Raw genomic sequence first — 26801 nt, 5'->3', positions numbered from 1 at the left:
ACCAGGCCAAGCGCCCTGCCCACCACCCTGCCCTGCCCAGAGCAGATGGGGATACCAGGTATGGGAACGCTTGGCCAGCAGAAGACGGCCCCAGGGGCTGCTCAGGGAGGTGTGCTGGGAACTTGGGGTCTCACTACCCCCAGACTCCTCCTGGACACAGACATCAACAAGAGCCAGGTGCTGGAGGAGGTATATGAGAACCAGGGCCGCGACATCAGAGGCGCCTGGGGGCCTGCCGCCATCCCAAACACAGACGTGGTGAGTAGGGCTGAAGCTGCCTCAGGGGTTGGGGGGCAAGCAAGGCCACCAGGCGGGGCGCCTTGGAAGCTGGGGGTCCCAGTGGAAAGGGTCTGAGCCCTATGCCCTGCACTATGCGTGGGGCCCTGGGTGAGCGCACCAGCCCGCAGGCTGTCAGCACTGACGGGGTGAGGGGTTTGTAGAAATACCTTAAATAAGACTGAAAAACAACAAAAGGGAGCAGTGGTTCCTCCTAGGCTTCCTTCAAAGGTACTGCTGACCCCGAAGGAGAGAATCTGCTTGGGATGGGCTAACCCAGCACTGTCCAGTAGAACTCTCCGTGATGATGGAAATCTTCTGTATCTGCACGTGTGGCCACTGAGCGCTTAAAATGGGGCACTAGTGAGATGAAGGAACTAAACTTTGAATTTTAATTCATTTAAGCTAGAGTAGCCCCAGGCGGCTGGTGGCTACTGTGTTGGGCAGTGTGGGTTTAACTGATCTCAAAAGCATGCTAGTCTCCCCTTTACAATGAGGAGGAGCAGTTTCCAGCACAGAGAGGCAGGTCTTTGGAGCGTATTCTGATGGCTCTGGTGGCATGAGGTGTGGCAAGCATGGTCTGGCCTGGAGTGGGAGGCTGCTGCGGCCACGGCAGGCACGCACACAGGTGTGGGAAGAGGGAGGGAGGGCGGCCTTCTCCCAGCTCATGTGCCCCTTGCTCGCCCTCTCTGTCCACCTGCAGAACGGACAGCCCACGGAGGCCCGGGAGAACGTGAAGTGCCCCCAAGGCTGGCACTTTAAGAAGGACTGGGTGGTGGAGCTGAATCATGCAGTGGACAGTAAGGGTCAGTCCTTTGGTCAGGGTTGGGATCGGGAGAGACCAGGGCCTCAAAATCACGGCAGCCAGCAGGGCGGGATCAGAGCAGCCAAGCCCTCAGTGGGATAGGCCTCAATTCCTGCGGCCCCCCAGCCTCCAGAGCGGGGTCTCCAGCGTTTCCCTACGCATGGGCCCCAGTTTTAAGACAGCACAGGCCCTCGGTGTGTCCTGAAGCCTGGCCCAGAGCAAGGCCTGGCAGATGCTGGTGACCAGGAGGCTGTCACGTGGCGGCTGAATTCACCCACAGCAGCTCCAGGGCTGCAAGTCTCAAGGCCCGGGCTCAGGATGTAAGCTTTGCTGCCTATGGGCTGTGTGGCCTTGCGCCAGTCACAGGACTTCTCTGAGCCTCGCCTGCCTCATTCGTAAGTTGGGCAGCTGGTCCCCGGCCATTCAGGTGACACAGTGTAGCCACTCTGCTCTCCACAGCTCAGGGCAAGAGGCCGGGCTGCGAGGGAAGTCATGCCCCTCTAGGGCCTGTCTCCGGGGCCTGTCCGGTCCTCCCAACCCGCGGGCACCTGCGGACTCAGGGCCGTGGTCCCCCGCCGCAGGCTGGGAGTATGGCGTGGGCATCCCCCCCTCGGGCCTGCCCCAGGTCTGGAGCCCGGTGGAGAAGACCTACCACTCGTGCCGCCGGCGGCGCTGGGCGCGCGTGCGCTTCCGGAACCGCGGGGAGCTGAGCCGCGAGCAGGAGACCGTCTCCTTCCTGCAGCTGGTGAGGCGTCCGCGGGGGCCCTGGCGGGGGCTGCGGGCAGAGCCCCCTTCGCGGCTGCGGGAACACAGCCCTGCGCTCCTCCCCACCGCAGGGCCCGGCCGAGGGCGAGGAGGACGGCTGGGAGTACGACGCCTTCGGCTCCAAGTTCCACCTCCACCCTCAGCCCCGGAGCCGCTTCCGCCGCCGCTGCTGGCGCCGCAGGCTGGTGCCCGACAAGGACAAGGGCGTCGCGCCCGTCTTCCTCCTGGAGGGCTCCTTGGTAAAGACTCGCAGGCTGGGGGCGCCTGCCTGCAACCCCCTCCCAGAGAGGCCAGGGCCTGGCCCGGCTGGGGCGCCGATGGTGGAGGAAGGGCCTCTGCGCCTCAGGCTGGCGAGGGTGGCAGCGTGCGGGAGGAGGGTGGCAGCGTGCGGGAGGAGGGCGACCGGGCCTGGGCTAGAGGACACAGGAGCAGCACCTGAGGGCCTCAGGGGAGACTGTCCTGGCTACAGGCCATGGATCTGAAACACCGAGCTGGGAAGGAAGAGGAGAGCAAGCCATGGCCTTGGGGTCTGGACAGACAGTTCAGGGACCCCCAGAGGCAGGACGCCCGGCCCCCCAACATGCCTTTCATCTACTGCACCTTTAACAGTAAGTGCTGGCTCAGGAGGCTGCTTGAATGGCCCCAGAGGCCAGTGCCCAGGGCAGGGGGTGGGGAAGCGGTGGGGGCAGCCAGAGGGAGCCGCTGGGGTCCTGGGGAGGTGACAGGCATGGCTCCTCTTTCCCCAGAGCCCCACTACTACCAGCTCTTCTGCTACATCTACCAGGCCCGGAACCTGGTGTCCAATCAGATCCTGACATTCCAAGGTAGGTGGCAGGCAGCCTTGTCCCCAGCTGAGGACCAGGCCTCAGGGAGGAGAGCAGGGTCCTCTTCCTGCTTGCAGTCCCAGCCAGGGCCCCTGCCCGCTGGCCCCTCACCAGCTGCGAGCCTTGTCCCTGGGTCCTGGTGTCACAGCTGCTCAGCAGTGTAAAGACGGAGGCATGGATGAGGGTGACGGAGATGCAGACCCGTCTCCCAATCAGCTCATGGTGCTGGTTTGGGGAAAAGACACAAAACCAAAACTTCGAGGCAGGGCCGTTCTTGAGGCACAACCCTGGTGCTGTGGAATTAGAAGCGGGAGCTGAGGGGGCTCCATCCCAGTGGTGGCCACTTAGCTGGGCATGGAAGAGGAGCTGCCTGGCAGTGCTGGTGGGGCATGAGGGCAAGAGAGAGGGCAGTATGCTTGGGAACCATGTGCCACTCTGTTTGGACAGTAGGGGCCGAGAGGGCCTGTGGGGAGGGCCTGTCCTTGGTCCTGTGAGGATGCCCCAGTGAGAGTTTCAGGAGACAAGCCACGTGCTCCAGCCTGGTCCTCAGTGCTGTTTGTAGGGAGCGGGGACAGTAGGTGGCAGGGCTCCAAGGATGTCTGCTGGGAGTTGTATCCCTTGGGCTTCACCAGCCACATCGAGAGGCCCCTGTGGTGCTCCCTGATGCCAGGCCACTTGCCGCTGCCATGAAAGAGCAGCCACAGAGCCGGGCGCGGTGGCTCACACCTGTAATCCCCACGCTTTGGGAGGCCGAGGTGGGCAGATCACGAGGTCAGGAGTTCAAGACCAGCCTGGCCAACATGGTGAAACCCTGTCTCTACTAAAAATACAAAAATTAGCTGGGCATGGTGGCGCGTGCCTGTAATCCCAGCTATTTGGGAGGCTGAGGCAGGAGAATCACTTGAACCCGGGAGGCAGAGGTTGCAGTGAGCTGAGATTGCACCACTTCACTCCAGCCTGGGCGAAAGAGCGAAACTCTGACCACAAAAAAAAAAAAAAAAGAAAAAGGGCAGCCACAAGTGACCTCCTCCCTAGAACTCCTCCAGAGGAGCCCCTGCCCTCCATCTCTGTGAGGCCCAGGCCTCAACCCTGGGAGGCACACAGAACTCGTGGATGGGACCAGATGATGCCTGGCCTCTGGTGACAGACCCCGGTGCTCTGCAGCTGACTCTGACGGGGCCCTGGGAGGCCTCAGTGGCTGCCCTGCCTGACCCTCCCTGGCCCCACTGGGTCCAGCGCCTGCAGCAGCAAAAGACAGGAAAGCCCCTCTTCCCAGCTCAAGACACTGCTCCCTCGTCCTCCACCCCTCCAGGGCCCTTCATTCGGGTGGTCTTCCTGAACCACAGCCAGTGCACCCAAACCCTGAGGAGCTCTGCAGGCCCCACATGGGCCCAGACACTCATCTTCCAGCACCTCCTTCTGTACGAGAACCCGCAGGACACCAAAGAGAGCCCGCCGCTCGTGGTGCTAGAGCTGTGGCAGCGTGACTCCTGGGTAAGGTGGGCTGGGCAGAGCAGGAGGAAGAGGACCTACCTTGCAGAGTGGCTGAGGGGATTTATTTTAGAGGAAAATGTATGGAAATTTCTCCCATGCGGCCTGACGTGCAGAGAGCACCGTGGAAATTCGTCTGCCAGCTGTCGCCCTTGCCTTGAGAAGCCCGGGCAGAGCTGGGCCCTGCCAGCGTGGTCTCCGTGTTTTGTGAACTTCCCCCCTCCAGGGCAAGGAGAGCTTGTGGGGACGAAGCATGTGGCCCCCAGTGGTCTGGCTGGATCTCCAGGACCGGATCCTGCCCCCCATGAGGTGGCACCCCCTTATGAAGGAGCTGGGGAAGGAAGAGGGCGAGATCTTGGCATCCTGTGAGCTGATCCTCCAGACTGAGGTATTGAGAGGGCCTGGCTGGGAAGTGTGGTGCTCAGTGCCTGTCCCTGTCCCATCCCCAGCCAGCGGGGGCCAACTCCACCCTGTCAGGAAACGCCTGGGGCCCAGGATCCAGAGCTGTGGGCTTGGTGACGCTGGCCTGCCCAGCCTCTCCCCTAAGTCCCCCTGCCAACCCCTACCCATGGGGCTCTGGGCTCGGTGGGGCCTCTGAGGGACCTGCTTGAGGTGGGGGTGAGGGCAGTAGGACCAGCCCAGAGGACCTCATGCTCCCTGCCCTCCCCCAGAAGCTTGGCGAGAAGCAGCTGCCTATCTTAAGCGTTCCCTGGAAGAATGGGGCATACACACTCCCCAAGAGCATCCAGCCCACGATAAAGAGGATGGCCATTGAGGTGCTGGCGACGTGGGATGGGGATGGTGGGCAGGGCAGACGGGGGTGGTCTGGAGTGCGCTGCAGCTTTCTGACTACCGGATCCAAAGCTCGCACCCCGAGAAAGACTACCTGGGAGGTGGAGGGAGACAGGAGAGAAATGAAGAGGTTCTGGTGTAACACTGGAAATAATTTTTTTTTTTTTTTTTTTTTTTTTGAGACGGAGTCTCGCTCTGCCGCCCAGGCTGGAGTGCAGTGGCCAGATCTCGGCTCACTGCAAGCTCCACATCCCGGGTTCATGCCATTCTCCTGCCTCAGCCTCCCGAGTATCTGGGACTACAGGCGCCCGCCACCTCGCCCGGCTAGTTTTTTGTATTTTTTAGTAGAGACGGGGTTTCACCGTGTCAGCCAGGATGGTCTCGATCTCCTGACCTCATGATCCGCCCGTCTCGGCCTCCCAACACTGGAAATCATTTTACCACAAACCTCTGCAGTGGGGAGTGGGCACAGGGCTGTAGCGTGCGTGATCGGACTCACGCTGCCCCTGCACAGCAGGAACTACTTTGCAGAGAAGGAAATAGAGGCTCCAAGAGACAACACATTCCATGCACAGTGACGCAGGGACTACGTGACAGCAAATGCTGTCTGACTGCAAATGCCAGTCGCCTCACCTCTGAGAGTAGCATGGGGATCCTCCTTCAGAACGCGTGTGCCCTGCTGCAGATGTGGCAAAGAGCACAAGATGGTCAGGCCTCTGGGACTGACGGCTTCCCCGAGATCAGGCAACTTGGCTGGTTCCCGCTTTGGGCCCCGAGGAGGCCCTCATGAGTCAGGGTGCAGCTATGTCCTGGCAGGGTGCCAGGTCACCGAATGGCCATGGGGTCCTCAGTGAGCTAGACAGCATAGGGGCCCTGAGAAATTCAGGCACTTCCTGCTTCTTTGGGCCTCAGAGGCAGTCGGCCTCAGGAACTTACACCTGAGAACTGATGAGGCCAGACAAGGCAGCGGTGAGGAGGGGCAATGCCTGCGGGCTATGGAGGTCAGTGGAGGATGCAGCCAGTGGCCGGAGGGCACCTCCGTCATGGGTCGGGGGACAGCGTCCCAGCCCCAGGACACGCACTGATCCCTCACAGGACGGGGAAGCCTGTCCTTGTGTGCCTTCGGACACTGGCTCCTCTGCAGCCCCATTCCCTGGCCCTGCAGCTCCTGCTGCACCGCTATTGCCCCTCAGCCCCCTTCTCTGGCCAGGACCCCATTACAGAGGCGCTGCCTGCCCCTTGTCCTGCCCTCCTTCTTGATTCTGGTAGATCCTGGCCTGGGGCCTTCGGAACATGAAGAAGGCAAGCTCCCCCCAGCTCCTGGTGGAATTCGGGGAAGAGTCCCTGAGGACAGAACCCATCAGAGACTTTCAGACCAACCCCAACTTCCCCGAGTCCGAGTCTGTCCTAGTCCTCATAGTGGTAAGAGGCCCTAGGGCAGGGGCTGGGCAGCCCTCTTCTTCTGTGGGTCTTACACTCCTCACATCTCCTTGGGGCTGCAGCTCATGCCCACGGAGGAGGCCTACGCACTGCCCCTCGTGGTGAAGGTGGTGGACAACTGGGCCTTCGGCCAACAGACCGTGACGGGCCAGGCCAACATCGACTTCCTCCAGCCCTACTTCTGTGACCCCTGGGCTCAGGACTACGTGCACCCAAAGCTTCCAAGTACGGCCCTTCCTCCGTGCCCTTCCCCAGGCCTCACAAAGCGAGCCCGCACTGGGAGTGGGGTAGGCCCTGCTCCCCGACGGGTTGGCGCTTCCTCCTCAGCCCTCTCCCCATCTGAGACTCGTCCCTGTGCTCTCTCCGCACAGGGCTGTCTGGGAAGAAGCACCAGGACGTAAGTAAGGGCTGCAGGCCCACCTTCTCCCACACTGCTGACGGGGCGTAACCCTTGGGCCTAAGGAAGGGTGTTCATTAGACAGAGTCCAGATATCCGTGCCCAACTGTGAGGCCCACCTCGCACTGTAGGGTCCTCAGCCTGTAGGGTCTCTGTAGGTCTCTCAGCCTGACTGCACATTAGAATCACCTAAGAGTTTTTTTTTTTTTTAACTTTTGAATCCTTTTTTTTTTTTTTGAGAGAGAGTTTTGCTCTTGTTGCCCAGGCCGGAGTGCAGTGGTGTGATCTCGGCTCACTGCAACCTCCGCCTCCCGGGTTCAAGCAGTTCTCTTGTCTCAGCCTCCTGAGTAGCTGGGATTAGAGGCACACGCCACCATGCCTGGCTAATTTTTTGTATTTTTAGTAGATACAGGGTTTCATCATGTTGGCCAGGCTGGTCTTGAACTCCTGATCTCAGGTGATCCATCCGCCCTGGCCTCCCAAAGTACAGCAATTACAGGCGTGAGCCACCGTGCTTGGCCTTAAATCTTTAAAAAAATTTTTTTTGGCTGGGTGCAGTGGTTCACACCTGTAATCCCAGCACTTTGGGAGGCTGAGGCAGGCAGATTACTTAAGGTCACCGAGTTCAAGACTGGCCTGGCCAACACGGTGAAACCCCCTCTCTACTAAAAAATACAAAAAAAAAAAAAATGAGCCGGGCATGCTGGTGCATACCTGTAATTCCAGCTACTCGGGAGGCTGAGGCACAAGAATCGCTTGAACCCTGGAGGTGGAGGTTGCAGTGAACCAAGATCCCACTGCTGCACTCCAGCCTGGGCAACAGAGTGAGACTTCCATCCCCCACTTAAAAAAAAAAATTTAGGCCGGGCGTGGTGGCTCACGCCTGTTAATCCCAGCACTTTGGGAGGCCGAGGTGGATGGATCACGAGGTGAGGAGATCCAGACCATCCTGGCTAACACGGTGAAACCCTATTAAAAACACAAAAAATTAGCCAGGCATGGTGGCGGGCACCTGTAGTCCCAGCTACTCAGGAAGCTGCGGCAGGAGAATGGTGTGAGGCATTCTCGGGAGGCGGAGCTTGCAGTGAGCTGAGATCGTGCCACTGCACTCCAGCCTGGGCGACAGAGCAAGACTCCGTCTCAAAAAAAAAAAAAATTATAGAGACAGGGATCTTGCTGTTGCCCAGGCTGGTCTTGAACTCCTTAGCTCAAGCAATCCTCCCACCTTGGCCTCCCAAAGTGCTGGGGTTACACAGCCTTACCTGAGAGTTTTAAAACTCCTGAGGCCTAGGCCGCTGATCTATCAGAATCGCTGAGGTAGGACCCAGGCATCAAAATTTTTTCCAACCCCTTCCACACAGGTGATTCCAATGTGCTTTCAGGGTTCTCAACTATTGCTCTAAAGTGGTACTTGTCAAACTTGAATGTGCAGGAATCCTCCAGACACTGTCACCAAAAGCAGACTCTCAGTAGGTCAGGGTGGGGCTTGAGGTTCTGCATTTCTGAGCGCCTTCCAGAATCTAGTCTGCAGCTATGGGCAATGAGGACAAAGAACTGTGTCCCCTTCTTCTTGCTCCCTAGATCCCATTTCTAAAGACCCCTGAATTAAAAGGTCTATGTGAAAGGCAAGGGCAAGGGCGCCAGGGGAACCCTGGCCTCGACCGCCTCTCTCCTCCCTGAAGTCAGAGCCCGTGAGCGAGCGATGGCTTTCCCTTGCTCACCCTCTCCTTTTTCAGTTCCTAGGCTACCTCTCCAGAAAGTTCTGGTTCAAGTCCAGTAAAGCAGAGGTGATGAAGGCTCAGCCCCAGGGAACGAGGAGCAGCCCCGTTCAGTGCAGGGAGGTCGGGGGCTGCCCCCGCCCAAGGCCAGAACGATCCTCTTCTCCACCAGGATGAGTATGAGCACGAGGTGGACTGGTGGAGCAAGCTGTTCTGGGCCACAGATGAGCACAAGTCCCTGAAGTACAAGTACAAAGACTACCACACCCTCAAGGTTTGAAGGAGGGAAGAAAGGGGGATGGAATCAAATCGCCCACTGCAGGAGGCCAGCAGAGCTATAGCCTCGATTCCTCCGGGAAGCCTCCAGTCGGGGGTGGTTCCCGCACTGTCTCCCAGAGACAGCTCCAGCTGCCACCGTCTGAAGCGCACAGTGCTGGCCCCAGGGCCGCTGCCTGCCAGAGGCTTTGGAGCGAGGCCTGGGAGCCGGTGGTCCCTCCATCTCCTGATCTCGGGAGCAGTCCCTGACAGCCAGGGTTCCACACACCCCTGCAGGTGTACGACTGTGAGCTGGAGGCCGTGCCAGCCTTCCAGGGCCTGCAGGACTTCTGCCAGACCTTCAAGCTCTACCAGGAGCAGCCCAAGCTGGACAGCCCCGTGGTAGGGGAGTTCAAGGTGTGTGTCCACCCCAGCTTAGCTGCCCCCGTCTCCTTGTGCCCCTTGTGTCCCCGGAAGACAAATAAAAGCCCCGGCTCTATATGCTCGTCGTGAAGATGGAGCAGGGCTTGAGAAAGTTCTGGGAGTGGAGGAGATTCGCCCCCACAGGGACTCAGGGGGCGCTCCCCTTCCCCTCCCCGCTCTGGCCTACGCTGGCCTCCCAAGGCCGCAAAGCCACAGGGGACAAGCCCGAACCTGAAGGGATAGATGGGGTGGAGTGAGTCCACAGCGGCACAGACGGGGAACTCACCTGCTGACTGCGGGTCCTTTGCTGACACCCTGACTCAACATAGTGGGCCCTGCTGAACACCGTGCTGTGCCTGCCTCCACTGTCCTCATGGCCTTCTGTTCCTGCCACCCTCAGCCCAACCCTCTCGCTCCTGAACACGGGCTGGGGCGCCTCCCGGATGGCTTTACAGCCAGCACTGCCAGGCTGGGACCCCAACACCCCTCCCCCGCCAGGGCCTCTTCCGTGTCTACCCCTTTCCTGAGAATCCAGACGCCCCGAAGCCCCCGCTCCAGTTCTTGGCTTGGCCAGAGAGAGAGGACTTCCCCCAGCCATGCCTGGTGCGGGTGTACGTGGTACGAGCCATCAACCTGCAGCCCCAGGACTACAACGGCCTGGTAAAGAACAGTACCTGCCCCGCACAGGTGCCCCACACGCTCCCCTCACCCCGTCTCCGGGAGCCCCTCCAACTACCGACACACACAACGCCAGCGCCCCACAGGCGCCATGTGGTGCAAGGGGCTTGTTTCCACCCCCTCCCACCCTCCCCAGTTCCGATCCCTCCCCCACTTGTATCTGACCCCAGTGTGACCCTTACGTGATCCTGAAACTGGGCAAGACAGAGCTTGGCAGCCGGGACATGTACCAGCCCAACACTCTGGATCCCATCTTCGGCACGTGAGCTGCCCCAACCCCCAAGACCCCTTCTCCACTCCCACCCCCTCCACACCGGAAGTCGGCTGGAGAAGGCACAGAACGCTGGCACTCCTGGCCAGCCTCCACGTTCCTACCACAGCGTCTTACACGCCCTGGTGCTCAACAGATAGAAGACAAATGCATGGGTGGGCCGGTACTACCGTTTGGCACTCTGGCTGGGAGGGGAGCTGAGATCCCCACACCAGGCCTATCCAAAGTCATTTTCAACCATAACCAGGGGATGGCGATTGGCAGAAGGCAGCTTACCCCATGCTCTGCTCTCCACAATCTCCATGAACAAACAAGGGGCCTACGGGGCCAAGACACCGGTCAGGGAGCGGGCACAGAGACACTGCCCACATCCTCTGCCGTCTTCAACACCTCGCCCCTAGGATGTTTGAACTCACCTGCAACATCCCCCTGGAGAAGGACCTAGAGATCCAGCTCTATGACTTCGACCTATTTTCACCTGATGATAAGATAGGAACCACAGTCATCGACCTTGAAAACCGACTCCTGTCTGGCTTTGGAGCTCACTGTGGGCTCTCCAAATCCTACTGCCAGTGAGCGTGGGCCTGTCCAGGGGAAGGGAGTCAGGTGGGGTGGAAGAGTGAGCCCACAGCTCCCTTGGGAGAAGCCGGCATCCTGGGCAGGAAACAGGGCCCAGACCTGCCCAGTCTCCACCCAAGCTTCCACCCATGGTCAGCCTGCAGCTCACAACGGTGTTCTTCAGGACCCGAACCTCCAGACTTCTTCCTCTCACATCCCCCAGGTCAGGACCCTTTAGATGGCGGGATCAGATGCCCCCAAGCTACCTCCTAGAACGCTATGCCAAGCGCAAAGGGCTGCCTCCGCCTCTGTTCAGTCCTGAGGAAGATGCTGTTTTCTATAACGGGAAAAAATTCAAGCTGCAAAGCTTTGGTGAGCTGCGCAGAACGCTAGCAGAAAGCAGACGCAGGCCTCTGGAAGCTGTGAGGCTCCAGAATGGAAGAGCTACAGACTCGGGGGAGAAAGGGGAGGACCAGGAAAGAGCTCCCTGGAGCCAGAGGCCAGCCCACCCCTCTCCCCTCACTCCTGCCCAGGCTGTGGTGGGGAGGGTGATAGGAAGGCTAATGACCTCACAACCCCCTCCTTCCATCCCTCTCCAATCCAGAACCCAAAACCCCTACTGTTCATGGTTTGGGGCCCAAGAAGGAACGCCTTGCACTCCACCTCCTGCACACCCAGGGGCTGGTGCCTGAGCACGTGGAGACCCGCACACTGTACAGTGCCAGCCAGCCAGGCATCGACCAGGTATGAGACTGGAGGGGCCGCTCCTGGCTCCTATGGGAGGAGCTAGATCAGGAGACAGAGATGCCCGTCCACCCAGGACGTAGCCCACGAGAGGGGAAGGGCAGGCCAAACATTCGGTAATGTACATGCACGGAAGACAAGCATGCTGTGCACGTTAATAAGCAAGAAGTTCTGGTGATGTCACTTAGAATGGAGAATTTCAGAGCTGGAAAGGTCATCTACAAGAAACAGAGGCCATGCACCAGCTGTGGGAGGCACTAGGGAGCCAGTCAACGTCTCCGTTGCCTTAAGTCTCTCCCGAGGGGTGGGAAGGTGGCGCTCAGGTCAGACAGTGCAGACGTGACAACGCTGGTTCTGGCTGTTAATTGCAGGCTGTGTCTTCTCCACAGCAAAGAACCCCAAACAGAGAAATACAAATCCCCAAAGGCACCTAATCATCATTCACTCTGCAGCCACCATAATGGCTCATCTCATTCTCCAAACTTCTCAAGCTCTACCACATTCCAGACAGAAAGTCCTCTCTGAGCAAAATGTTTAAAAAACCATTCTCTGGCCAGGTGCGGTGGCTCACACCTGTAATCCCAGCCTGTAGGAGGCCGAGGCGGGCAGATCTCTTGAGGCCAGGAGTTTGAGACCAGCCTGGCCAACATGTCAAAACCTCTTTACTAAAAATATAAAAATTAGCCGGGCGTGGTGGCTCAAGCCTGTAATCCCAGCACTTTGGGAGGCCGAGACGGGTGGATCACGAGGTCAGGAGATCGAGACCATCCTGGCTAACACGGTGAAACCCCGTCTCTACTAAAAATACAAAAAAAAAACTAGCCGGGCGAGGTGGCGGGCGCCTGTAGTCCCAGCTACTCAGGAGGCTGAGGCAGGAGAATGGCGTGAACCCGGGAGGCGGAGCTTGCAGTGAGCTGAGATCCGGCCACTGCACTTCAGCCTGGGCGACAGAGCGAGACTCCGTATCAAAAAAAAAAAAAAAAAAAAAAAAAATTATATATATATATATATATATATATATATATATATATATATAAATTAGCTCGGCATGGTGGCAGGTGCCTGTAATCCCAGCTACTCAGGAGGCTGAGGCATGAGAATTGCTTGAGCCTGAGAGGCAGAGGCTGCAGTGAGCTGAGATTGTGCCACTGCGCTACAGCCTGGGTGACAGAGGGAAACTGTCTCAAAAAACATATAAAATAAAAAACCATTCTCGTTAAACCTGATTTCTCAAATGGGTCACTTCAAAAGAATATAATTAGGTCAGGTAGTCTGAAAGGCAGAACGTATTTGTGTGTTTTCAATGTTAGCAGTTCTGTCCTTTTTCTTTCCTTTTCTCCCCCTTTTCATCCCTTACCTTCTTTCCTCTGTATGTGTGGCTAGCTTAATACCCTTAGGTTGTAGTTCATAACACAAAATGACCTGAAAGTCTGGACTGGTTTCCTCATACTCGAGGCTATCAAGCAACACCAAGCTGCTTGATAAATGAAGCCCCAACCCCGATCTGGAGCCCAGTCCAGACAGGCCATCTAGCATGACCTAGGGAGTGGCATTCCCCCTCCAGACCTGTTGTAAGTGGAATCCCAGCACCATGCCGTCAGCCCCAAAGTTACTCTGTTTCAATCTCACTGCGCTACTCTCTCAGTCCAAAGAAAGGGGGAAGCTGGTGGGTGGTCGCCTGCGGCCTCACAGGTATCTCTGTGCCCTACCCCTTGGTGTTGGGAACACAACCTCAACAGACCTCAGAACCTGGGACAGGGAACCCCAGGCCAGCCTGCTGAGAACAGAGGCTAGCAACCCCCAACCAGCCAATGTATCCCGGCTCTAGGGAAAGGTGCAAATGTGGGTGGACATCTTCCCCAAGAAGCTGGGGCCTCCTGGCCCCCCAGTCAACATCAACCCCAGAAAGCCTAAACGGTGAGTGACAGCCCACTTCCCAATTGCTGCATTTCACAGTTCAGCCTCCCCCCAGTGCAGGGCACCACTCTCCTCAGGTACTGAGCTGCAGTCATTTGTTTCTCTGCCGGGAAGGGAGGAAGCTCTCCTGGGAGCTTTCTTGCCCTGAATTCCCCACATTGAGCAAGAGCACACAGGGCGGCCTCGCAGGCCTCTCCGCCCTCACCGAGGCTGCGGCTGGGGAGCTCCTCCTTGGCAAAGCCTCAGAGCGCAGTGGCCACAGGTATGAGCTGCGCTGCGTCATCTGGAAAACCGCCAATGTGGACCTGGTGGATGACAATTTAAGTAGAGAGAAGACGAGCGACATCTACATCAAAGGGTAAGAGGAGTCAGGCTCCGGCGAGCCCCTCAGTTCCCCAGTTCTGTCATCCTGCTGACACGGCCCAGTCCTGAATGGGACACCTCTCCACTTCCGGCTGGGCCTGGTGTCGGCTGGGCCGCCCTTCCCACGGGCTGCAGCGGGGGATGGGGACAGTGCACCTGAGCCGCAGGTGACAGGACTCTGGCCCCAGGTGGCTGTATGGGCTGGAGAAGGACATGCAGAAGACAGATATCCACTACCACTCGCTGACCGGGGAGGCGAACTTCAACTGGCGGTTCATCTTTACCATGGACTACCTGGCGGCGGAGCGCGTGTGTGTCCAGAGCCAGAAGGTAACAGGCTGGGGCATGGGGGCGGGGGGGGGGGCAAAAGGCCACACACGAACAGACTCCGGCTCCTGGAGCTCCTCCCCTCACCCCTCCAGAGGCTCGCAATCTGTCCCAGAACATCAGAAACATGTCCTCAGGTGGAAACTCTCTCCCTTGATAGTCTGTCACTGCTGGGTGGAGGGCCACTGAGGGGTGCAAGGGAAACGTCCAGGAGACAGGCCGGTAACATGCTCTTCCGCCATTGCCCCAGGATTACATATGGAGCCTGGATGCCACGTCCATGAAGTTCCCAGCCCGACTTATCATCCAGGTCTGGGACAATGACATCTTCTCCCCCGACGACTTCCTAGGTGAGGTCCTGACACGGGGCTTGTGACCACAGGACAGAGAGCTCCTTCTTGCTGATGTCATTTTTCTGGGCTCAGGGGTCCTGGAGTTGGATTTGTCTGACATGCCCCTCCCGGCTCGGCACGCCCAGCAGTGCTCCATCAGGATGATGGACGCTGACCCCAAGTGGCCCTATTTCCTCCAATACAAGCACTTCTCCCTCTTTAAGAAGAAGACTGTGACTGGCTGGTGGCCTTGCCAGGTCCTCGATGGTGGCAAATGGCGCTTGTCGGTAGGAGCTGGGGAAAGTGTCTACTGGTTAGGACTGCTGTGCCGCATGTCCTGGCTCTAGCAGACATCTAGGGACCTAGCTAAATCCCTTTTCCTTTCTTGGTCCCGGGAAGAGGCCCTAAAACTACCCAGCTCTGCTGTCTGAACTCAGCCTCCCCCTCACCATGGTGTTCCTAGGGCAAGGTGAAGATGAGCCTGGAGATTCTGTCAGAGAAGGAAGCCTTAATCAAGCCAGCCGGGCGAGGCCAGTCAGAACCCAACCAGTACCCTACACTTCACCCTCCCCTGTAAGGGTCCTTGGGGCAAAAGCACCAGATCCGTCTTGCTCCTCCGTGTGTATGGGGTGGTGACCAGTGGGCCTACCGTGGAGAGGTGGTAACTACCTCCCACCCCACAGCTCTGTGCTCAATCAGCAAAGAACAGACTTGGGGTGAGAGCTGGGGTAAGCAGAAGTTGGTTTTTTTTTTTTTTTTTGAGATAATTGTCTCACTCTGTCACCCAGGCTCGAGTGTGGTGGCACAGTCTCTGCTCGCTGCAATCTCTGCCTCCTGGGTTCAAGCGATTCTCCTGCCTCAGCCTCCTGAGTAGCTGGGATTACAGGGGCCTGCCACCATGCCCGGCTAATTTTTGTATTTTTAGTAGACGGGGTTTCACCATGTTAGCCAGGCTGGTCTCAAACTCCTGACCTCAGGTGATCCACTCACCTCGGCCTCCCAAACTGTTGGGATTACAGGCGTGAGCCACTGCGCCTAGCCCAGAAGTTGCTTTTTTTAAAAAGAAAGCTCTTTGCATCAGATTGCTTGACCTGAAGGTTCTCTCTGCCATTCTCTGCCATTTCCCTGGCTCCTGGACAGACGCCCCTACACCTCTTTCATCTGGTTGCAGTCACCAGTTCAACACTTCTGCTCTGTTTTCTGGAAACGCTATCGCTTCAAACTCATAGCCTTTATGGTCATATCGATTCTAGCACTTTTGCTGTTCAACTTTATCTATTCAGCTCCGGTGAGTGGCAGCCCTGCAGGCAAGGACAGAGGTGGTCTCAGGATGACTCTGGGGAGAGCGTCTTCAGCTCGCCACCCCAGGCTAACTGTTGTCTGTTCTCTCTAGCACTATTTGGCCATGAGCTGGATCAAACCTCAACTTCAGCTATATCCTCCCATTAAAATATTCAATATCATCACTTCACTAAACACCAGCAATGCCAGCTCTTCCATCCTTCCCACCCAGGATCCAAACCTAAAGCCTACAACAGACCATGAGTGGAAACTCCATCCAGGACCTACCAATCACCTGAGTAACATTTTCCCAGAACTTCCAGCCCCAGAAGACTAATTAGCCCACGCTGCCCGGCTTTCCTCCTCTACCAACAGCCCTCCCCTTGGGCCGCCTACCAGTTCTTTGTTTCTGTCTTCTAGGATAGATGCAAGGTGCTAGGAATATTCTGGCTATTGTGTTCAGAAATCACTTCCAACAAGAAGAGCAGAGCCATAATTTTCCACTGAAATAAACAAGTTCCGTAACAGAGAGCCATCTTGTAATTTGGGGGTGCTGAAGATAGCGTGAAAGGCTGAAAATGCCAGCCCTTCAGACAAGACTCACGGGGACAGGGAGTGACGTCATCTTTATGTCCCACCCCTAGGCCACAGGGTCTCTCATACTAAGAGGCTTGGAATCGGAGCCTCTTCGTATGGAGGGAAAGGGTGATTGTGAGAAGTGGCCCTTATGGGTAAGCAGCAAGCCGAGGCACTGGCTCTCACCCACAGCATGTACAGAACAGCCCGACCACGGACCAGGCAGCTCCCTCCTCTAGCACACAGCTAGGATGACACTGCCCAGGACAACATTCCGCCCATTCATGATGGGAAACATTTGTTTCTAGAACAAAAAGCAAGAGCCAAAAAGCAGGACATCCGATGCCAGGTCAGGTGGTTTTCCTGCACCACACATTTCTCTAAAGGTCCCCAAGGCAGGTGGGGACTGCATCTCATGTCTTCCCTGACCTCTTTAAAAAGCCTTAAGGTACTCATGAGCTGGAATCATACAAACCCCACAGGCGCCATCTTTCTCACTCCACCCCTCCCCTCTGATGAGACCCCTTCCACCTGCACTGCTGCCTTGGCCATATCAAGAGCCTACCTAGGTCCCCCCACGGGTCCATACAATCTCCCCTTCAACTCAAAAAAGACAAAACCACCATTCTCTTTTGCAGTTCTCCCTGTTCCAAGGCCAAGCTCTAGGTCACAGTTTGTCCTCTGGCACCCTGGAGCCATTCTGCTATTGTGGAGGGGAGGTGGTAGGAGGATGCCTCGTCTCTGCCTCACCTGAATCCCACCTGCAGGAGAGCACTCCAGCCTGTGCTGCTTAACTAAGTGCATGGGAAGGAAAGAGCCTGAAGAGACAGAGAGCTATGCCTAGCCAAGGTGACCCCTTTTCCTTCTGAGCTGAGCTGAGGGCTTTTCCAACCCAGGAGAAGGCAAAACAACGGTTGATGGCCTTGAAGCTCAGAAAAAAGGCCTGCTCAGAATAAAGGCCTGACTGTTCCCCAGACCCACTCCTAGAAGAAAGAACATAGTCAGAAGCTCATGTTTGGTTCCATCGGCGATTTTAAGAATTTCACTTAGGCTACAGAGGTTCATAGGAGGACTGAGTTCCAGGCCCTCCAAGGAGACTCTGGCCTGTAACTGATGTAATCCCAGGGCAGTAAGGTGAGCAGCATGTGACCCCTTGTCAGATAAGGCAGTGGAATACGGGTTGACACGCAGAGGACAGCGCTCAGGCTGTGCTGCTCAGTGACAATGAACTCTTCCAGGCACAGATGATGAGGGTCTCTTGCTCTCAGAGTTGGAACATGAGAACAGCAAGTGTTTCTTGTCCATTAAGAAAAAAAAAAAGCCAAATTTCTTCTCTGGGCAGTATCCAAGCCCAAGATATAAGAAGAAAGCTTCCTTACACTTTCAACACTCAAAGTGGGATTCCAAAAATCGTAACTACAAAACATGCAGCTAAGCAGGCTCTAGCAAGTCCAGAAATATCTCCACATGGTCAGACCACATGACAAATATTGCTTTTGGTATCAGACCTGGAGTTGGTCAGTTTCACAGTTAATCCACGGCATCTATGATGTCTTCCAGGCTTCTCTGGATTTTTACACCAACCTTTAGCCAAACTTGACTGAGGGCCTGAAGAGACTTGATGGGGGAAGTCGATAGACCCAGGGCCCATGCTAGAGAACAGGAGCTGGAACAGGGATCCAAAGCAGAAACCCCTCTCCCTAGGGCCGCTAATGAAGCCCGTGAAACGCAGGTGCGTTCTGCAGCCCCAGGCCCCAACAGAGAGGCATCCAAATGCCTTCGCGGCTCAGGTAGCACAGAGAGAGGACAATGAATCAATGAATGCAGTGAAAGGAAGGTGAGGCAGGGAAGAAGTTTCCATCCTGGTTTCCAAAGAAAGCTCCTCAGGTAGGCAGAGGGTTGGGTAAAATGCAAAATCCAGTGAATGGATGGTCAGAAAGTATGTGGTGTTACCAGCTTTTAATTCTTTGTGGATTCAAAAATGAAGTAGAAGGGCTCTCGGAGTCAAATAACAAGGAGGCCTGGGCTACGAAATTCCGTTCTGTGATTTTGGCATCACAACCGCGTACATTCTCTTCACGCCTCTGCTCCCACGTGGAAGGACTGCAGGGAAAGGCACGTCACAGCAGCATTGCCTGGGGTGGGTGCTTCCCAGACCAGAGTTAGATGTCCCCATGCACAACCATGGGAATGCGGGGTCCCTGCATTCAAAACTCCAGTGACAGAATATAGTCCCTAACCAGCTGCTAGAGACGAGAAGGCCCTCCAGGCTGCACGCTCAGGCCAGTGTCTGCTCCCTCCATACCTCACGGGTGACAGTCACAGAAGTGGTGGCAGGAGGGCTCAGTAGAAGCGCTTTCGGCTCTGTTCCTGCCATTTGTTGTAGAGTATGATACCAATGACTATGGCAAATACAGAAAACACCAGGGAGAAAAAGACGATGAGGAAGAGGGCCAGGCCACTCAAGGGCGGCAGTGGAGCTGTCACTAAGGAAGCAAGAGAGAAGCAAGTCAGAAAACAGGGAGCCCACCCAGTAGGGAAGGATCAAACTACAGGCTGTCCGGCCCCCCATTTCTGTCATCTGTTTCTGGGAAGCCCGACCTTAGACCCCCGCTTTCCAACTGAGAAACAAAGCAGCCCTCCAGCTGCTCATCTGTAACTTGAAGGGGAAAAGCAGATGCATGTGCTCCTACCCCTCAGAGGAATACACAGAGCAGAGACCGCCCTGTGAGCTACGGGTGCAAGTCCCCTCCGGAGCCATGCAGCACTGCGAGCTCCTCCCCAGCTATGGGCCATTTCCTGGGGGCCCCTGTGCTCACTCTCGGGCAGCTTCATGTTGTCCACGGAGGGCAGGAACACATCTCGATGCAGCTTTTCCTCTTCTGGGGTTCGCTCCACCGTCAGCTCAAACAGCTTCAGGGAAATGACATCATGATTATCTGAAGAAAAATGGAAGGAGGAGGACTTGAGCCACTTGAAAAAGAGGTATGTTTCTTGAAGTCAGTATCTTAGTTCAAGCCTCTGAATCACAGCTAACCAGCAGCGACCTTGAAAAAATAATTGAAACCTCTCCATTTTGCAACTAAAAATAAGGATGGGGAACAAGGCATATTCTGTATTCTTCTGTATTCAAGGTTTTAATCAACAAGCATGCATTACCTGTATAGAAGATCCCTGACTTAAAATGGTTCGACTTACAATTTGCCGACTTTATGATGGTGTGAAAGGAATCTGCGCTCCACAGAAACCACACTTCAAATTTTGAGATTTGATCTTTTCCTGGGCTAGTGATGTGTAGTACGACACTCTGTACTGAGGCTGGGCAGCAGCAGTGAGCTGTAGCGCCCAGTGAGCCACACAATCACAAGGGTAAACAACCGGCACTACATCGTGTACCGTATTCCATACGTCACATCAGACATTCAACACTTGGTTACAAAACAGACTTTGTGTTAGATGATTTTGCCCAACTGTAGGCTAATGTAAATGTTCTAAGCACATTTAAGGTAGACTAGGCTAAGCTATGATGTGCAGTAGGGTAGGTATATTGAATGCATTTTCCACTTAGAATATCTACAACCTACAATGAGTTTATTGGGACATACACCATTGCACGTCAAGAAGCATGTGTGTATAATGGAAAAATTTAGAGATAAAACAAGAATTAAATCCCAAATGTTAAACCTTCCAGCACAGTAAGAAGAGACGCAGTAGGACTGCAGCTACCCCGCTGGTGAAGAGCACACACACGTGCACACACACGTGCACACACACGTGCCACAGGAAAGGGTCTCATGGCCGCTGTTTAATGGGCCACGGGCAGGGCACAGCTATGGGCATGGGATACACTGCCCTTCTGGATGATGCCTGTTTCTCTGTGGCTTCTTGTAACTGTGACTCTTAATTTCCCTAATAATTACCAGAGAGAAGATCAAGCAATTAGGGACTAGATTTCTCTCTTTAAAGTATCATTATAAACTCCTACATTTAACCATATCTGATGTGTTGCAATGCACTAAAGTTAAGACTGTTGGCCGGGCGCGGTGGCTCAAGCTTGTAATCCCAGCACTTTGGGAGGCCGAGACGGGCGGATCATGAGGTCAGCAGATCGAGACCATCCTGGCTAACACAGTGAAACCCCGTCTCTACTAAAAAATACAAAAAAAAAAAAACTAGCCGGGCGAGGTGGCAGGCGCCTGTAGTCCCAGCTACTCGGGAGGCTGAGGCAGGAGAATGGCGCAAACCCGGGAGGCGGAGCTTGCAGTGAGCTGAGATCTGACCATTGCACTCCAGTCCGGCGACAGCGCGAGACTCCGTCTCAAAAAAAAAAAAAAAAAAAAAAAAAACAACAAAAAAGTTAAGACTGTTACTGATGCTCAACTCACCTGTCTTTGTCCAGTAGGAGCCTATTGGCTCCTGAGTCTCTTTACATAAACCCAGAAGGTTTTTTTTTTTCAATACTTTCTTTTTTTTTTTTAATTTATTTTTTATCATACTTTAAGTTTTAGGGTACATGTGCACAACGTGCAGGTTTGTTATATATGTATACATGTGCCATGTTGGTGTGCTGTACCCACTAACTCGTCATTTACATTAGGTATATCTCCTAATGCTATCCCTCCCTGCTCCCCCCACCCCACGACAGGCCCTGGTGTGTGATGTTCCCCTTCCTGCGTAAACCCAGAATTTTTTATAACTTCCTTGCTTTTCTGGGAAGTTCCAACTTACAGATTTCCTACCTCGAAACTTGCATCAGCCATTTCTCAAGGAAGCTGCAGTTCCTTTTAGTGGGAATTGGTATTTAGAGACCACAAATCTGAGTGCTAGGGTGCTCATTGCTACTGGCTTGGTTATTGACTGGGGCCTGGACTTCTGGTCATTTACGTTATTAGGAGAGCATCCACAGCTGCTTGGACTGCTAGAATCTTTAGCAGATTCCTAGGTAGTGAAAAACTGGATTCATCTTCATTGGAAAAATGTTAACTGTCAGAGTTTAAACTGTCTCAGTTTAAACCATGGGACAGGATAAAAGGCCAGGGCAGTGCTCCTCACGCAATGCAGGGCATTAAAGCCTGGAACAGCGGGGAAACATCCTAACTTTCTCAGCAGTTTTCAACAACCCACTACACAACAAGTGAGAGGATGGCAACAAGAAAGACCTCAAAGGAAAGAAACAACTTGCATTTAGGGATACTCTATGGGCAGAGAACACCGACTTACTAACTTGGGTGTTCTCACTAAAGACCTAGGGCAAAAAACTTAGAATAGACAAAAAGTTATTCTCTCCTGCCATTTCTGACAGTTGGAGACTTTCCATTAAAAAAGTACTTCAGGAGGTTAACCCAGAAACCTGTAAGCTCAAAGGAAAATGTGTAGTCATATAATGAGATTACATAGCAAAGATCTCCAGCCTGTGCCTCCTACCCCCTGCCAAGGCTAGATTCTTCCCACAGGTCTGGCCTGCTTCCGTACTTAGAACCTAACTGCCAAAACCAATCTCCCTACGTGACAGAAAGCAGATCAGTGGTTGCCTGGAATCCGAGGCAGCGGGGAGTACTGCAAAGGGGGATAGATAATAAGGCTTTCGGCAGATGATGAAAACATTCATATCTCATTTGTGATGGTGACTACATAGGTGTAAATATTTGTCAAAACTCTTCAAACTGTATTTTTCTGTTGTATGGAAAGCACACCCCAATAAAGTTGATTAAAGAAAAAAAATCAGATGCCAGAGTTTTAAAGACCAGCAGATTGCATTTTAAAAATCCAGATTTCCAGGCTGGGCTCGGTGGCTCATGCCTGTAATCCTAGCACTTTCGGAAGCCAAGGCAGGCAGATCACGAGGTCAAGATGGAGACCATTGGGCCGGGCGCAGTGGCTCAAGCCTGTAATCCCAGCACTTTGGGAGGCTGAGACGGGCGGATCACGAGGTCAGGAGATCGAGACCATCCTGGCTAACACGGTGAAACCCCGTCTCTACTAAAAATACAAAAAACTAGCCAGGCGAGGTGGTGGACGCCTGTAGTCCCAGCTACTCGGGAGGCTGAGGCAGGAGAATGGCGTCAACCCGGGAGGCAGAGCTTGCAGTGAGCTGAGATCCGGCCACTGCACTCCAGCCTGGGGGACAGAGCGAGACTCCGTCTCAAAAAAAAAAAAAAAAAGATGGAGACCATTCTGGCCAACATGGTGAAACCCCGTTTCTACTAAAAATACAAAAATTAGCTGGGTGTGGTAGTGTGCGCCTGTAGTCCCAGCTACTTGGGAGGCTGACACAGGAGAATCGCTTGAATCCAGAAGGTGGAGGTTGCAGTGAGCCAAGATGGCAGCACTACACCCTAGCCTGGCGACAGAGCGAGACTCTGTATATATATATAAAAAAAAAAAAACACCTGGCGCGGTGGCTCAAGCCCGTAATCCTAGCACTTTGGGAGGCTGACACGGGTGGATCGAGACCATCCTGGCTGACATGGTGAAACCCTGTCTCTACTAAAAAATACAAAAAAACTAGCCAGGCGAGGTGGCGGCGCCTGTAGTCCCGGCTACTCAGGAGGCTGAGGCAGGAAAATGGCGTGAACCCAGGAGGCGGAGCTTGCAGTGAGCTGAGATCCGGCCACTGCACTCCAGCCTGGGCGACAGAGGGAGACTCCGTCTCAAAAAAAAAAAAAAAATCCAGATTTCCAGCTTCTCTTGAAAAACTGGAAGATTTGGCCTCACTGAGCTGACACTTCCTTTTTGCTACAATGGCTGGAGCTCACTAGCTGTTGGCTGTTTCAGATGGGTATCTGCCTTTCCATTTTGCCACAAGAAACTTCTATTCCAAACTAGCTTTATCCAGAACAAACTATATTAATCAAAAGAAACAGAAGTTCAGTTCCTTTTCTCTTCCCAAAAGATGTTATGACTGGGGCTAAAGCAAAGAGAGTAAGTGTATAAATGAGAAGCTAAGAATCAGGCATAAGCAGAAAAAGAAACAAAAGGAGATGGAAAAGTAAAAGAGCCAGGTGCTATTAATGTCACGTAAGTCAAGAAGGCAAGAGTTTCAGAGTAATGGGTTAAATGAACTGAGGAGGACAAAGGGTGAGAATGAGAACAGAGCAATGAATATGGCAAGGAAACAGAATGACCTTTCATGAGAATGGTGTTAGTGTAATAGCAAGGTAGAGCACGGGTCTGAGTCAGCATGTTAAGGAGGTGGACAGCTAGGAAACAAAAGCAGCTGTACACAAACATTCAAAAGTCTCAGCAAAAGGACAGTCTGGGGTCAGAAGAGGGACGGCAGAGTCAAGGAAAAGCTTTGTTAAGGAAGGGGAACAGGGAACATTAGCGAGTGGAAGGAGAGGAGCCTGACAGCAGAAATTAGACAGCAAGGAACTCAGGATACAGGCTAGAAGAGCCAGCTTAATGAAGGGACAAACATTGCTTTCTATTAGCACCAACCATCTTCTAGTGACCACTGTACTAGGAAAGCCTGGCCTGGGTTTTTTAAGGAATGTGGATATAAGAATGTAGAAAGAGAAGCAGTCTTGAGGCATCTCCTTCCACAGCACTGCTCCTCTGGCTCTCCCCTGTGAGAGGCCTCAACAAGGCATGGGTATTGAGAACAGGCCTCAGTCAGGGCAAACCAAGAGTGCGTGTGGCAGTACCTGAGAGATCCCCGGTGATGGAGGAGGTGCCGAAGTAGTAGCCACGGGGCAGGCGGACTCCGGGCACTTCAATGCAGTCCCTCCACTCGTGCTTGCCATCAATATCCATCATTATCTAGAATAAAAGGACAGATAAATCAGGGTCAGGCCATGGAAGCAAGGGCGACACAGCCCACACCACCATCCGGTCCAGGACAAGGACTCACCGTCAAATGCCTCTTGACATAGCGAATCACCAGGAAGGTGTCGTAATGAAGATTGCGGACAATGGCCGTGCAGCCTCCCAGCTCTGTAGGCCGCCCATCCCGCTCGTGATCGTAGCTGAGGGAGCCGTTGTTCACCATGGCTGAGATGTAGGGGAATACCCGCTGGGAAGCAGAGGGGGTAAGCAGACGCTAAGGAAGAGCACGTAGGAACACCTGCACAAACAGCAACATGAATTCTGCACACACAAGTTGAGTCCCTCACAGCAGAACAGGCAGCCACTCAACTTCATTGTCAGCAGCCCCTGAGAGCCCACATTCAGATGGTCTCTCAAGGGAAACAGCCCAGGAAGCGACTACACTCGGTTGTTGTCTTCAGTAATTCTCTTGGCTCCTGAACTGGGGTGGGCCTGAAATGGCCCCCCTAAAACGCTGGAGTCTGACTTGAATGTCCCACGGTCACCATTTGGCTCTTATGTGCTGTCTAATACTAGGGGTTTCCTTTTCATGTCTATGTACCTATCTCCCCAACTGCCACATAAGATTCTTGAAGAAAAAAATTCACTCATCACATACCTTCATATGTCTAAACTTCAGCCCCATCTCCTCCCAACCACGGTTCTGCACACAGCGGGTATTCTAAAAATACCTGTTTGAGCAGGGGAATCTTTCCATTCAGATAGCTCTTTTCAATTCTAAAATTCTACAAGCATATGAGGCTAAATGGACTAGAGCTCAGAAAGAACATGGAATGGGGTTGCTGGATGGGCTCAGCCAGCCACAATGACTGTCCTTAGTCAAAAGACTTTCCAGCCCACTTAAGCCTCCTCCACACATCACTTCTCCCAATCATAATAAGAGGGCAAGGTTCTCCCTTAACGGGGAGAAAACTGCAAATTTCCCCATAAACCACTCATTTTCCCATCTATTTCACAGGCCCTCTCTCCCCAGTAGAGTTGTAGGAGCAATTCTTCCTTAGAAATGGCAAACTCATCATTCCAGAACAAGCCCAATGCCAAGGCAGTGCAGACGGGCAGGGTGTGAGGCGGTGAAGGGGTAACATGAGGCATGCCACTCCTTTGGTGAGTATTTATCCCTTTGTCCCACATGGTCAACATGCAAGGTGGAGACGCAGTGAGACCAGAGACCGGGGACTCCCGGGACAACCACATGGACTTGAAACAGCAACAAACGTTGGATGGACACATGGGAATGAGGGATGCTCATGATGAACCAAGAACTGAGTACCTGGACTCCTGGAGAATACCGCCTCTTCTGGGCCTGAGAGGGTCCAGCAGGTTATGATAAAAACAAGAGAGGGCACAGAAGACAGGAGACCAAGTCAGAAAGACACAGCCACAGAAGAGCTATGACCCAGCTGTGATGGATGAAAAAACCAACTGAAATCCCCAAACAGAATTTGAGGGTCCCTGAAGGGCATCCGTGAAGCATCTGCGCCCTCAAGATGACAGGCAAAACCATATGCACAGGCGCTTGCACATTTTTCTGAGGAGAGGGTCTGTTACTGTATCAGATTCTCAAAGGGGTCCCCCAGGAAGACCGCTCTAGCCCATAGAGGGTCCTGAAGCTTGTGGAAGGCGCTTTATAAAACACATAGCAGTACGCTGTCCAGGCACGCCCCACTTATGTCTCTGGGAGTCAGTCTCAAGTTTGTCTGTACCCAGCCTACTGTATTTCTATAGCAAGGGGAAAGAAGAGACAAACAGGGCTAAATTCTTCCAAATTCAAGACATCCTTCACTATCCAGGATCTCAGGAAACAGCTCCTGCCCAGAAGACCAAAATCCTGCCACTTGAGAGACTATGAAACTCACTCTAATCCAAAGGGATCATTTGCCCTCTAACTGAGCCTTATGAGTCATATTCCCAAATAACTGTTCTCATTCTAACCTACAACACATAGGCAGGGAAGACGCTCCACGGCGGCGCTGCAGAATGGGATTTAGAAAATCATCGGGCGTGAGGGTATTAAACTCTGCTCCAGGAAACAGCCGCAGTTCTAAGCCATCAGCAAGAGGCACCTATAGAGTTCAGCTCAGCTCTGCCCTGTGGGACAGGCAGGCGAGGGTACCGACCTCAAACCCTTCCCTCCTTTAATACAGTGAACACCTACTACAAGCCAGGTACTGTTCCAGATGCTGAGGGTCCAAAGAGAAACAAGACAGACAGGAATGGAATCAAGATCAGAGCGGAAGAGACAAACAAACAAGCAAATAAAATGATTTCAGATAGTGATAAATGCTACGAGGAAAATAAAATAGGCAATACAAGGGACTGGCGAGGGAACCTCTCCCCGAGGAGGCAGTATCTGAGCTGAGACTCAAGTAATTAGAGGGAGTCCACCAAAAGATCTGAGGCACAAGCAGCATGAGGGCGGCACACTCAAGATACTGGAAAAAGATGAGTCAGAATCACAGCTTGTGAGAAGAGGCTGCCGTGAGGCGAGGCAGCACCCACGGCCCTGCACTCCATGGGCCACAGCCAGGAGTCCGAGGCTGCAGCGCGGCTCCTCTGCTGTCCTCCTCTTACACCACTGGCAGAATTCATACAGGACACAGAAAGGCATCACATCAATCAGTGGATGATTAAACTGGCATAAAGTTACTCTTCAACAACTACCATTTAGAACAAGGAAACGGTGAACACGTTATCAAGCAGTTTACAGCAACTGGCATCTCAGAGATTGCTCATAATTTCAGTGA

The 26801-nt window shown here is 54.0% G+C and overlaps 2 protein-coding genes across 31 annotated transcripts in view; one reads left to right on the top strand and one right to left on the bottom strand.

Moving 5' to 3' along the window:
• Window positions 1-16186, top strand: part of LOC105490045 (fer-1 like family member 5) — a 66032-nt gene extending 49846 nt beyond the window's left edge. For 5 of the 19 annotated variants that reach the window (XM_071077330.1, XM_071077320.1, XM_071077328.1 and 2 more), the window contains 28 exons: window positions 144-258; window positions 980-1082; window positions 1663-1826; window positions 1918-2085; window positions 2316-2454; window positions 2593-2670; window positions 3983-4164; window positions 4388-4549; window positions 4833-4937; window positions 6223-6375; window positions 6456-6618; window positions 6765-6790; window positions 8527-8577; window positions 8681-8782; window positions 9061-9180; window positions 9685-9846; window positions 10035-10126; window positions 10537-10707; window positions 10917-11065; window positions 11298-11437; window positions 13266-13354; window positions 13617-13712; window positions 13906-14047; window positions 14295-14394; window positions 14470-14663; window positions 14840-14949; window positions 15517-15664; window positions 15770-16186. In XM_071077330.1, coding sequence (XP_070933431.1) covers window positions 144-258; window positions 980-1082; window positions 1663-1826; window positions 1918-2085; window positions 2316-2454; window positions 2593-2670; window positions 3983-4164; window positions 4388-4549; window positions 4833-4937; window positions 6223-6375; window positions 6456-6618; window positions 6765-6790; window positions 8527-8577; window positions 8681-8782; window positions 9061-9180; window positions 9685-9846; window positions 10035-10126; window positions 10537-10707; window positions 10917-11065; window positions 11298-11437; window positions 13266-13354; window positions 13617-13712; window positions 13906-14047; window positions 14295-14394; window positions 14470-14663; window positions 14840-14949; window positions 15517-15664; window positions 15770-15994 — 3649 coding nt within the window. In that variant the 3' untranslated portion in view covers window positions 15995-16186. The other 14 variants (XM_071077321.1, XM_071077322.1, XM_071077324.1 and 11 more) reach the window with 14 other exon arrangements.
• Window positions 12572-26801, bottom strand: part of LOC105490043 (lectin, mannose binding 2 like) — a 38802-nt gene continuing 24572 nt past the window's right edge. For 6 of the 12 annotated variants that reach the window (XM_011755271.2, XM_024795458.2, XM_071077339.1 and 3 more), the window contains 5 exons: window positions 25328-25360; window positions 24083-24244; window positions 23877-23991; window positions 19053-19172; window positions 12572-18719 (listed from right to left, as the gene is read on the bottom strand). In XM_011755271.2, coding sequence (XP_011753573.1) covers window positions 18577-18719; window positions 19053-19172; window positions 23877-23991; window positions 24083-24244; window positions 25328-25360 — 573 coding nt within the window. In that variant the 3' untranslated portion in view covers window positions 12572-18576. The remainder of the gene's footprint in view (window positions 18720-19052; window positions 19173-23876; window positions 23992-24082; window positions 24245-25327; window positions 25361-26801) is intronic. The other 6 variants (XM_011755272.2, XM_024795464.2, XM_024795463.2 and 3 more) reach the window with 1 other exon arrangement.

The sequence above is a fragment of the Macaca nemestrina genome, chromosome 13 (assembly GCF_043159975.1).
Source record: "Macaca nemestrina isolate mMacNem1 chromosome 13, mMacNem.hap1, whole genome shotgun sequence".
NCBI classification, from domain to species: Eukaryota; Metazoa; Chordata; class Mammalia; order Primates; family Cercopithecidae; genus Macaca; species Macaca nemestrina.
The sequence above is the reverse complement of the archived record's forward strand: the minus strand, read 5'-3'. Positions and strand labels throughout refer to the sequence as shown.